Genomic DNA, 13,095 nt, shown 5'->3' on the forward strand with positions numbered 1-13,095 from the left:
GAATTAAACAGGATAAGGTTCAATTCAGGGAACAGTGAGACTTGAGTTGGATCTTTGAAAGACAGACAGGGTTTTTATAAATGGAGAGGAAAGACTGGGCATTCTCAGTTTTGTAGGGTAAAACATCACAAAGTTTAGTAAAGCAAAATGAAAGTTTTATTTGACATATATTCATTCAAAAAGGCAAAAGAAGAAAAACGGACAAGCATGCTGCCAGAGCCTTTTCCACCCAAGTCTGAGGAATGTGACAGAGTCATCAATCAGTACTTATTAACATCACAAATGGACAAAACCATTGAAAGCTTCACCTTTTCACAGACTGGCTAGAAACTGTGACTACATTTTGAATCACCTTTCTTAACAATCATTGGTACAGGTTTCAATAACGGCAGTCAGGGGGATCTTAACTGGTCCAACAAATCTTACTATTCACTAAATGCTAAGAGGAAAAAGAGAAGAGTGGAAAGTATGTGGGTCTTTGCATTCTGTTTATGATTTGTTTATGTAAAAGGTTCCCTAAAGGATGTTTTCCAATATTATCCTAGTAATTATCTCTATACCTTAGGGCCCAGTTGATGTGTCCTTGTGAGTCCTTGTATATCCAGCTCCAGCTGGGTCACCTTTTAGGACAGGGAACAATGACTCCAATATTATCTCCTAAATCATCAGTGAGAGGAAACCAGGTACAAAAGCTCAAGAGGGAAGGTTGTGGCATGTATAGGAGACATCTGGGAATTGGCCTGGCTGGAAAGGAGGCTGGGTTTGAAGAACACTAAGAAATGAAGCTTCTTGAGAGACCAAACCAAAACCAAAGCCATTGCCGTCGAGTCGATTCTGACTCATAGCAACCCTATAGGACAGGGTAGAACTGCCCCACAGAGTTTCCAAGGAGCACCTGGTGGATTTGAATTGCTGACCTTTTGGTAGCATTTAACCACTACACCACCAGGGTTTCCTCTTGAAAGACAGGTGGTTCTAAATCTAAGACAGAATGAGAAAAGACCTGTAGTCGCATCTCAGCTCCCCACATAATAGTGTGACTTCCAGGGACCTGCCTAAATAGCCCATGCCTCAGTTTCCTCATCTATAAATAAAAACACCTATTCATAGACCAGTTTTGAGTCTTAAATATTTTAGGAAAAAATATTTGGCTCACATTAAGAAGTCAAAACTTTTCCTTGCTTTTTCTGTTTTGTTCATTGCTGTCTCTCTATTTCTTAAACAATTTATGGTACAATAGGTACTCAATAAATATGTGTTGAATTAATGAATAATTAAGATAGAAAGAGATTACAGATGACATCAAATAGAGATGAATTTAGGCCTAATATATTACGCTATGGTGACTAATAAAGAGCTTCTAAATTATTTTTAGATATCTGAATCACCAAGATCTCAGAAGGTACATTCTCAGCCGATTACAGTGTGGGTTTGTGAGTAGAATGTATAGGCATCATGCTATGTGGCTAGGGAGAAATCCTCCGTAGTCAGAAACCCTGCCTCCAACCAACACTCCCAAGTATCTCAACCCTTGCCTAGCCTTCCTCCTAGCAGATCAATCTCTTTCATCAGTTTCAGCCAATAATTTATTGGTATGTCAAGAATCATTCATGAATATTGTACTGCATATTTATTTTAGGTGTCAGGCACGATCAGTATCTGGAAGATACAAGGTAAAAAAGACACATCACTGTTTTAAAAGAGAATATGAATACCAATATATCATCACCATTATATTAGCTGCTTCCATTGGTTGAGTGTTCCTTGGGCACCAAGCCCTTAAGTTACATTATTTTATACTTAATCTCCATCCAGATCTTACAAGATATGTATCATTATTTACCTTTACCAACAAGGAAAGTAAAATTCATAAATGTTAACCAACACGCCCAAGGTCACCTAGCTAAGAGGAAGCACAGCAAGGATTTGAACATCCACTTCTGTCTGGCTCCAAAGCCCCCACACCTTCCACAAACCACACATCTACCAGTACAAGTAACTCTATGTTCAGTCTCCATGAAATACTGCCATTGTGAAAACACGGAGGTGACGTTCAACGAGAAGGGATTCGGCAGGACTGAGTAAGTGCAGGAACCCAGTGCTTACAAGAAACCCAGGCTGCTGTCAGGAAGTGAGGAGAAGCAGAGCATAAGTTCTCTATCGGTGAGCGGGAATTCAGCTTCAGCACAGCAGGTCAGCTAGGAACTCCTGGGTAAATGAAGCATCCAGGGACAGGGTGGCCTCTTCAGAGTAAAGATTTAGGCCGGAACATGAACTGATGAGAAATTGCCTTCATCCACCGTTGCAATAAACAGCTGCACTGGCCACAAGGTTGGCCAGGTAAGCGACTTTTCATTTTAAGAGTTCAGCCCCATCCATGGCTAGTAAACATTTGCTGTCTTGCTGAAGTGTGAATGAGCATCTTACTCTCTTCAAACGGTGTGGGGATGAGTGATTTAGCTAATGGCTGAGCCTACAGAAAAGTCTAGTATCCTAACCTCAGCAAAGCTTTGCCGTCACTTACAAAGAAGCTTTGATTCTGATAAAATGCATTTTCTTGGTTAAAAATAAAATAAAAAAGAGGGGGCAAGACATCAAGGGAGAGAGAAAATGCTGGTAAAAACAGAAAGGCTTGCTTGGGTATGAGATACACACATGCATGCACACACACACACATAGAGGAATCACTGGAACTCATGAGTCTGAATGGTCATGTAATTTAGCAGGAAGCCTACAGTCATTCATTCAACAAATATTTATTTACTGCCTGCTCTGTTAATACCTATATAAAACCAAAAACCCATTGCCGTCGAGTGGATTCTGACCCATAGCGAACCTACAGGACAGAGGAGAACTGCCCCACAGGGTTTCCAAGGAGCAGCTGATGGATTTGAACTGCTGAGATTCTGGTTATCAGCTGAATGTTTAATCACTGCATCACAAGGGCTCCAATACCTATATAAACATGTCTGTATTCTTAATTCTGAGCATTTGAAAAGGTCTTGGGGTGTATTGATCATGGATGGACCTGCAGGGTACAGGATACTGACACGCACAGATATATACATAGGAAATGTTTAATTCATTAAGCAGCTTCTATTTGCAGGGCACTGTTCATATATCACCTGATTATTTATTACTGCCTTATGATTTTTATGATTTTTTATGATAGGTACTAGTAGCCTTGCTTTAGAGATGAGGAATCTTTAAGTAGCTTTTTCTAAGTCAAACATATTGCCCATTTGGGATTTAACAGGGTGTTTTTTTTTTTTTTTTAAAGACCATAACCTTGTTTCTACCTGTTTCTTTTACCTTGTCCCTGAAAAGCTAATAGGTCCAATTAAAAACTGATTGATTAAATGGTTTATGAGGAATCAATATTTGATGAGCTATAAGTCAGGACAGCTATTTTGGAATTCAGTCTATTTTTGGTCAGGCTTTAATATTTTCATCAATGTGTCAAACAAGCTACCTTGAAGAATGTTTTTAAAATATATAAATAAAACTGTATCATTCTTTATATCAAATAACTTAGCAGATTTTATACAAACCAGAGCTGGAAAAAGTGAGAGAAATGTAGTTGTTTTAAGTACAATTACATGTAAGTCTATTTTCTCAAGTGCAACAAGGTATGTATACATACCTACAATCTAGTTTTCTCCCATATGATGACAACCTAAGTTAAATGCATGTCATCGCAAGGAGTGTATAGTTTTGAGCTTATTGGCTTTATACTGGAAAAAGATAAAATTGCGTGTTATTATCCCTTAGCTCTCTTTTAACAGTGGGGATATTTTAAAAACCCAACTCTTCTTTTGAGAACTTATGTTCCTTCCCAATAAATCATACATTCACTTAACTCATTTTAAATGTTCACCATCACTGGACACCCAACGTAGCATGTGGCTTTCAGATGCCCATCACTTTGTCAGATATAAAATATAAATAAACCCATTGCCAATGAGTTGATTCTGACTCATAGTGACCCTATGGGACAGAGCAGAACTGCTCCATGGGGTTTCCAAGGCTGTAAATCTTTATGGGAGCAGACAGTCACATCTTTCTCTTGTGGATCAGCTGGTGGGTTCGAACTGCAGACCTTTTGGTTAGCAGCAGAGCATTTTAACCACTGAGCCACCAGGGCTCCTATAATATAAATATATTGAGAAAACGATATATGTTATAAATTTTGCTAAGCATGTTTTACATGAATTATCTCATATTATTTTCAAATGAAAAAAAGAAAACATTTTAGAGTTGCAGGAACTGGCCTCCTGGCCTGGAATTTGTTTGCCACTTGTCTGCTTTAAGCACATGCCTTCCATCCGATCACTGCCACCAAATTTTTAATTTGGAATGAATGCTAAAACAGTATTTTAAAAATACTATCATATACAACAATTAAGAATGGAAGCCTATTTGAGGGAAAATTCCATGTTCATCACATTATTGAAGAATAAACGCAGTAGGGGACCAGTGCCATCATTGCACACAATTAATTGTTACTGAGCTCAGACAAAGTGAAACCAGATGTAGCAGAGTTCCACCTCCTCACAAAATCTAGCTAAATTCCCCATAAGCGGAGCACTCAGTAGCAGAGTCCCACCTCCTCACAAAATCTAGCTAAATTCCCCATAACCGGAGCGCTCAGTAACAGAGTTCCACCTCCTCACAAAATCTAGCTAAATTCCCCATAACCGGAGCACTCAGTAACAGAGTTCCACCTCCTCACAAAATCTAGCTAAATTCCCTATAACCGGAGCACTCAGTAACAGAGTTCCACCTCCTCACAAAATCTAGCTAAATTCCCTATAACCGGAGCACTCAGGGACTCCTCAAAGAGCCTGGCAAATCAGACATCATGTCTTTTTTTTTTTTTTTTTCTCTTTAATTTCTTTCTTTCTTTTTTTTAATTCTATTTTTCTAATGTGCAAAATCCAATTAGTTCAATTAACTTGGGCTTTCTCAACTAATCATTTGTCAGACACTGTGACTTGAAAACACAACCCAATGAACTTGGGCTTTCTCAACTGATATGTCAGACACTCTGGAAATCACAAGCCAACGTGATTTTAATTACACAACAGCACTCCTAAGTGGTGAGGTAGAGACTAAGAATTTCACAAAATCTTAGCAGTATACTAGTGATAAGAATGATTGATACTGAAGAGAATGACTTGTTTTCTCAGGTTTCTAAAGTGAAACATGCTTGACATCTCGAGGGCTAAAAATTTGGGAAGCTACTGCCAAGATCCATAAAAATTAAGACGCTTAAAAGCATGAGCATATCCATTAAAATTTAAAAATTTTTTTTTTTTTTTACAGACTAGCCATACCTCTGGTTACAGTTACTTTCCTACCTTCATACTTTCTCTTCATCACTTTTCATCCTTACTTATTTATTTTATTATGATACGCACACACTAGATACTTTGGGGAAGAAGCTGAGCATTAACCAATCAATTGATCAAATGATAGCATAAAATACAGGCTCTACCAACTTTGAGGCATTAATGTCTTTATCTGTGAATTTTGTAGGGTTCTCCTGGAGGTAATAAAATAATTCTTTAAAACTAAAGTGAAACATGTTGGGTGGTGGTGTTCATAAACCTTATTTTTACTACCTAAAAAAAGAAGTATTGCTGTGTGCATGTGGTATGGGAGAAAATGACCTTGTCAGTAGTCATAGCAGAAGCAAATACTTACATCAATGTTGTTCAGGGTATTGAAGTGCATTAGATCATGCAGCCTTTTGAATGCTTGATTTGGATATTGAAAGTTGAAGGTTGAAAATGGTGATTCTGGATCATCAAAAATGTCAAAGTCAGCTATTTCTTTCTCTTCCTTAGTTTCTCTTGGAACACCTAAATATCAGAAGAGTCACAAATGGTGTTACTTTGAAAATCATTAAACTGCTATAAAACTCAGGGAATGAAACATACAAATGGCCCCAAAAACAACACTGGAAGCCCCCACAGAAATCATGTTACCTGTAGCATACACTGCTAATACCTTTGCCTGTATACACTGGACTCTACCATTTCTGTGTGTTCCGGTGACTTCCAACTGCCAGTATCTGCATCTCTTAGCCTGAGGGCTTTCTGCCCCTCCCTGCAACTATGGAGGCTGCTTTGCCCATTAACAGCAGGTTGGAAGTTCTGGAAATGAATGCTAGCTCCATCTCAGGCAGCCCTCAATCAACAACTCTAGGAATTTAGTATATAAATAAATGACCGAGTTCCCTGGCCTCTTAGTGTGTGTGTGTGGCGGGGGCGGGGAAGGAAGATTCTAGACCCTAGGTTCTATTATATTGTTTAGAGTTTCCCTGCAAATTTACGTCCCGGTGGCCCACTGTGGTAGCCACCATAATAACACAGCCTTTGTTGTCTGTTTTCCTTCCTTTATCACTTCACCACTCTCCTACTAAAGTTTCTTGCTCCACCCAAATAAACCATTTGCACTCCAATCGTTTTCTCAGCATCTTATCCTGGGGAACCCAAGCCAAAACATTACCTGTCTTCATGCCACAGGAATCCCCTAGGGCATGCCAACTGCTCATGGAGTCTCTCCCTGAGAATTAACAATGATAGAAAATATTCGTGGTGGCTTAAAATATCTGGCCAGTCTTCTTCTCTGAATCACCCCTACTGATTCTTTTCTGGACTTCAAAACAATCTAAAAAAAGATCGCTTTCTCCTCCATGACCATTATTTGGGTATTTCCTTTTAAAACTGCATTTTCTGGTCCTAAAATGATATGGTTTTTAGGCCTTTACCATACTGCCTGTCAATCTCTACGTATCCTTTCATGAGTCAAAATCTTCCTTAAAGAAGAGTAACACATTTCTCTGGATGCTGTAAAACAGAACTATATTGCCTTTAACTTGATTCTCTATTACTACCTGAAATAAAATATGACAAATTGTTAGCCATCTCATACCGCTAGATCACATTCATTGTGTGGTCAGTAAAATTCCGAGAATCCATTGCGTTAACTGTTCTAAAACAAGGGCTCACCTACAAGGGTAATATTCAAAATATGTAACAGTGCCAGAACAAACCTAACGCCAGGTTTTGTGGCAAGGCATGGAGGTTCTCACTGAGCTAGTTGTTAACCCTCCAACTGCTGGATTGTGAGAATCACAGGGTGGGAAAGAGGGAAAATACTTGGGGGGGTAAGACAGTAGTTATATATAAAAGGGAAGATTTCAATATGTAAAAACTGGTACAGCAGTACCAGTGTGAACCTTCTTAATACCAGTCTTGCTTCCCTACCAGACTTCTACGTTATAGAACAGAACCTATTCCCAACATACCTGGAGACTTGTACTTTCTGAAGTTGATGTTGGCCAGAACAAAGTGAATGATAGTTGGGCAATCTTTCTCCACATCAGGGTTCTTGGGTTTAAAGACATAGCACTCCTTCAGTCCTTCCCGATCAAACACATAAGGATCAATCTTTGGAAAAGGGAGCTTGTTCATTTTAGCCCACTTTTCTGCAAGTAGAAGTTCCTATGGGAGAGGGAGATGCATTTGACAATTTTTAGTTTTTATTTGCTCCGTTGGTCTGGTCATCATTCAATACTAATTAACCCATTGCCATCAAGTCGATTTCGACTCAGTGAACCTACAGAACAGAATAGAGCTGTCCCATAGGGTTTCCAAGGCTGTAATCTTTATGCAAGCAGACTGACACATCTTTCTCCCGTGGAGTGGCTTGTAGATTCGAACCGCTAATCTTTTGGTTAGCAGCCAACCACTTGACCACTGCGCCACCAGGGCTCCTCAATATTCATTAGGTGTCTACTATGTGGCAGCAGTGGGCTCCTTGCTAGGATGAATCATGTCACTGTTCTCAAGAAGCTCATCAATCCAAAAAACGTATATATATATATAATACTCTACAAACAAACTCACTATTGTTATGTCACTCCTTGGCACAAGGCTAGCTCCACAGCAGACACTTGAAAAATTATTGATGAATTAAGCTGAAGTTATGTTGATGTAATTGCTAGAAAATTGCATGAGACTTGCCCTTAGGAGTAAAAGAAACTGATGAAGCAGAATGAAGAACTCTTTGTTACTAGATTTTAACCCATTTCATCTCCATAAAAGTGTAAAATGTACACCAAAGTATATATTTTATATATGTAAAAATATTTGAGTTACTCTAAATCAGCTTTTTATGCTCCACCTTAAGAAAAGAAGTTGAACTCTGGCCTTAGCATGTTGCTATTATATGTGTAAGAGCTATGAGTAGCCTGTACAGAGGTACCGAGAGTTTAGTTAACGGGCGTAGCAGATTGCATTGTTTCCACATATCAGCTCCCTTCCTGGTAAGAGGTTATGCATCCCCATGAGAATGAGAAAACACATGGAACTCAGCCATCGCAGCTGATTTTTAGCTGCTGCCATATACCGAGCTGCTGCTACCGAGAAATACTTGTTTGTTGTAGCTACTGAGACGTTGGGCTTTCCCCTCCTCTCCGCCCCAAATCAAAGCTGACTGATGTAATGGGTAAGCAGAGCAATTATTTAAACTAGAGAACATAAATCAATAAGCCTCCTTCATACACAGCACCGTGAACTAATTCTGTGATATCGGACACCTTCTTAACCTCTCTGTGCTCCATATCCTCAAGTATAAAATAGGATTTCTATTAAAATTCAATGAATCAATATTTGTACAGTATTTAGAAGAGTGCCTGTCACATATTAAGTGCTATACAAATATTTTATAAATAAATGCCAATAAAGAGAGGGAAAGAGATGGAAGGAAAACAAGTTTAGAAAACAAAACAGAAAAAAGGAAGACCAATAGAAGCAGCATTAGGAAAATTCTAGAGAAAGGAACTTTTATGGAAATTATAATTACAGTCTTAAGTTTTTTTTTTTTTTTAAACTATTCTTGGCATCTCAGTTCATTCCAGAATAATCATTGGCTGCCAACTAAGTTCCAGTCTCCACGCTAGGGGTCGGGGACATAAAAAGTGGGTAAAACATTCATAGCTCTTGTCATGACATGTATAGCTTGGTAGGTGAAAAACAGTAAGCAAATAGCCCTTCCTGTATATAACTGTGATAAATGCTACGAAAAAAAGCACAGTTCACCAGGAGATTTTACCATACAACTGGGCTACTTCCTCTGAGTATTTATTTATTCATTCAACAATTATTATTGAGTACCTCCTACATGCCAGGTATAAGAAAGGTTCTCCCTGAAAAACCTTGGAGCATACTATAAAAAAAAAAAAATACTATAGGAGAGATAAAATATAGATATTACGGTACAGTGCGATAAAAGCATCGAAGGTGACGGGCAGTTATGTCCCTTGCTGTGAAGTCTAAAAATGCCCAGATCAAACAAGATGTCTTAAGTTGCTAGCTGGGTGACTTTGGGCAAATATCTTAGTCACATCAGCTCAACAAGCAAGAAATCATTTTCTGGGATAAGTATGAGGTCCTATTCCCCTAACGACACCTTATGGATCATAAGTAAAAACAAACAACTCGGGGACCTGGTTGTTCACTAGCCCTGAAATGGCATGGCTTCCAAACTTACTTCATCTACATTTTACCTGTTCCTTATTTCTAAGCAACTAATTTTCTACATCTGTAAAATAAAGCTAATACTATTATCTTCCTCATAGGATTGCTGTGAGGATTAAATACGACAAGGTATAAAGAACTCAGTAATTCAGATTCAGTAAAAACAAGCACTTTAAAATAGCACCTTACATTCAGAGAAAAATAAACATTCATTTGAGCTCTCACTGTTCTAGATACTTTTGGAATGTTGTGAATTTTAAGTTGATCAGCTCTCTCTCCATACCACTTGTAAAGAGAAAATAACCTGGGAGAACAAAGGATTTAATGGCTACAAAGGGATTTATACTGTAAACTATTAAGCTAAATATGATGATGCTTCACAGGAAATCCCATATCCGTATGACTAATTTCTTGTCTGAAACTTGAGAAAACTTTTATCACCAAGCCCCTCTACCTTTCACCTATTCAGTTGAATTGTTCAGCTTGTTATTTATTGTCCGGCACTATTTATAATTGTTCATTCAAGATTATTCAACATCAACATAAAACCAAAAGTTTACACTGTGGCTCAGTTGCATGCGGGCAAGGAAAAGAAGGAGCTTTCTAGTGTTTACAAACATGACTCAAAGAGTATGACCAATGATGTGTGTGTGGATGTGTGGAGAAAGAGGAAAAGGGAACTGCGTGAGATAAAAGTCCAGGCTATTTTTGGATAAACCTTTTCACAGTGGAATCGGGGAGAAATGGAAACTTTCCCTTTTCCTTATGCAATCCTGATGTGGAAAAGATTAAAAACTGATGACTATAGAGACGGTGATTACAGGATGAAAAAACCGTCTCCTCTCTGATGCCTCATTCCTCATTTTGTAAAGACTAAGAAACCATGACCCAGACTCTGAGTAGAGCAGACTAGTTAAAGTATTTTTGGAAGAATGCCGTGAACAAAAAAAAAAATGCTGGTCCACAAATGACAGCAATATGCCAGAACCGTGTTCTACCTTGTTTTGGTTATTGTTTGATACCTCAAATACTTCATATTTCCACAGATTAATTCATAGTAAAGTTACATTTAAAAAAACAGTTGCCATTGAGTCAATTCAGACTCACAGAGATTCCACATGTGTCAGAAGAGAACTGTGCCCCATTGCGTTTTCAATGGCTAATTTTTTGGAAGTAGATCTCCAGTTCTTTCTTTTGAGGGGTTTCTGGGTAGACTCAAATCGCCAACCTTTTGGTCAGCAGCCCAGTGCATTAATTGTTTGCACCACCCAGGGACTTCATAATATTAATCAAAAACGTTTTCTGGAGAGGGAAAAATTTGACTCTTCTTTAAAGTGTATTTTAAGATGTCTGCACTCTTTTTCGAGTATTTACACACCACTAACCAAGTCTTGAAGGAAGGATAGGAAAAATAATCTAAATAGCATAAATATATTCAAAACCACAGTGTAAATGCCACTCAAAATATAAAAAACAATAAACTGGTTTTTCATCAGAAGAAACAAGACTCTTTCTCTCTGTGCAAACCTAGGATCTATGCCTTTAAAGATGTTTCTTAAAACCTATTTTTAAGTTTGGGGAGTGGGCAGAGTATAAGTATGCAAATAAAGTTGACAAATCTTAGAAAAATACTGAAACCTATTTTAAAGATTGGAGGGGGGAATATAATTATGTAAATAAAATTAATTAATCTTGGAAAACTATTGAAGCAACTAATATAAGTACAGCAGACAGAAACTAAAATTTACAATTCATTATTTTGTAGCTATAGTCACTATCACTTCCTAAAAAATACATGCTAGCATTAGGATCCAAGAGCTCTATAATGCAATAAACCAAAAAAAAAAAAAAAATCCAAACCCACTGCCATTCAGCGGATTCCAAGTCATAAGGAACCTATAGGGCTTCCAAGGCTGTAAATCTCTACGGAAGCAGACTGCCACATTTTCTCCCTTGGAGCCATTGGTGGTTTCAAATCACCGACCTTTCGGTTAGCAGTCGATAGCTTTAACCACAGTGACACCAGGGCTCCTTATAATGCAATAGAGGTAGAAATAAATTTTCTGTATTAAGACTTTTCAGCTAGCTCTTCTTCACTAAGAACTTACTCTAAATTCACAAAAAATACGTAAGGAGAAATTAATGCTTGATTTTTTACCATCACAAGCTATCTGATCCTCAGTATCCTGTACAGGTACACCTGGAATTGCTACATTTAATGCCATGCAGTGCCGTTATATCAGCCCATGGGGGTTGGAGCCCACAAAGTAGATACTTGGACTGGTTTAGCCATGATAGTGTAACCCAACCTAAGAATTATAAGTGAATCACACAGAAAACCTAAAGCAAGGATCACATCCTAATGTCAATAAATAAGGAGGAAAAATACAGATTTATTTTTTTCTTTACTTGTGGATTTCAATGGAATTTTGACCTGGAGTAAAATATAGAGAGATAAAGTTAACCAGACATTACACCTACCATTTGTGAAGACTAGCTAATTTCAAATTCTCCTTCCTTCTGGCCTTTCTCATTGTCTCCTCTCTCTCTTTTTTCTTCTTTTTTTTAATGGGCCCATTTTTCTGGCTTCCAGTGATTAAGCATTGTCAAGAGCACTGAAAGACTGAGCCAGACTTATGTCCAATGTACGTCAACAGAAATAACATAATAATTCTAACATTTTATTCTTCATAAAATTTAGTAAGATTAAAAAAATAAAAATATCTCCAGTAGCTAAACTCAGAACAGTCTATACTCCTTACTTGCTTGATTACTTATCTGTAACTCTTCAATAAGACAGATTTTTTTTTTCTTTTCTTTTTCTAAATTCACAGGATGGTTGTTTTGCAGATGCTGACTTGTTTCCATGACCAATATTAAAGAAAAATCCCATTAGAATCACTGGTGAACAAAATTTGCATATTATAGAGCTAACAGTTATTAAATGGTTAACAAAAAGAAGGTTGACAAAATGAAATAGAGCTACTTTTTTCAGATTAGTAAAAGTATTATTTGGAATCATAAGACTCCTTTATATCTGCATTATCAATAATAACACTACTGACCTAAAGAAGATTCTCAGCATCACTTACACTGATGTTATCAACTTTCAAGGGCAGCTACAAAGCAGATATATCATGAACTGTGGTTGTCTTCATCAAAAGCTATGATATCCATCTCTCTATATTTTCCTTACAAAATCCCAGATTTAACTCTGCTTATGGAAAGCTAGAATATTCAATAAATATGAAATACAGTCAACGGTTCGGAGTTTTTGCCCAGCATATATGCTCACCTCTTTTATGAAAAACGGTGTTTGTAGTTGAATCTCAAAATAGAAAATGATTCACTATTTAATCACCTAAATAAATTCATATTATGTATAGCTGATTACATCAGAACCTTCTTCCCTCTGTCCAAAGAAATGTGTGTAGACTCTAAAAAGTATCCCATTTTAGCATTTAAAATGTATTATTTTATCAATTTAATAATTATATTTGGAAAATCTTTAAAGTCCACTTCAGCAATACATGCTCATAATCAAACT

At 37.5% G+C, this 13,095-nt stretch overlaps 1 protein-coding gene across 2 annotated transcripts in view; it reads right to left on the reverse strand.

The window, feature by feature from the left end:
- The window catches only part of PLA2G4A (phospholipase A2 group IVA), a 172,122-nt gene that overhangs the window by 4,480 nt on the left and 154,547 nt on the right, over window positions 1-13,095 (reverse strand). Inside the window, exons 16-18 of one of the 2 annotated variants that reach the window (XM_023549183.2) lie at window positions 7,316-7,511; window positions 6,514-6,570; window positions 5,707-5,864 (exon numbers count right to left, since the gene is read on the reverse strand). In XM_023549183.2, the coding sequence (XP_023404951.2) occupies window positions 5,707-5,864; window positions 6,514-6,570; window positions 7,316-7,511 (411 nt within the window). The remainder of the gene's footprint in view (window positions 1-5,706; window positions 5,865-6,513; window positions 6,571-7,315; window positions 7,512-13,095) is intronic. The other variant, XM_010590939.3, reaches the window with a different exon arrangement.

This window comes from Loxodonta africana, chromosome 25, assembly GCF_030014295.1.
Source record: "Loxodonta africana isolate mLoxAfr1 chromosome 25, mLoxAfr1.hap2, whole genome shotgun sequence".
Lineage (NCBI taxonomy): Eukaryota > Metazoa > Chordata > Mammalia > Proboscidea > Elephantidae > Loxodonta > Loxodonta africana.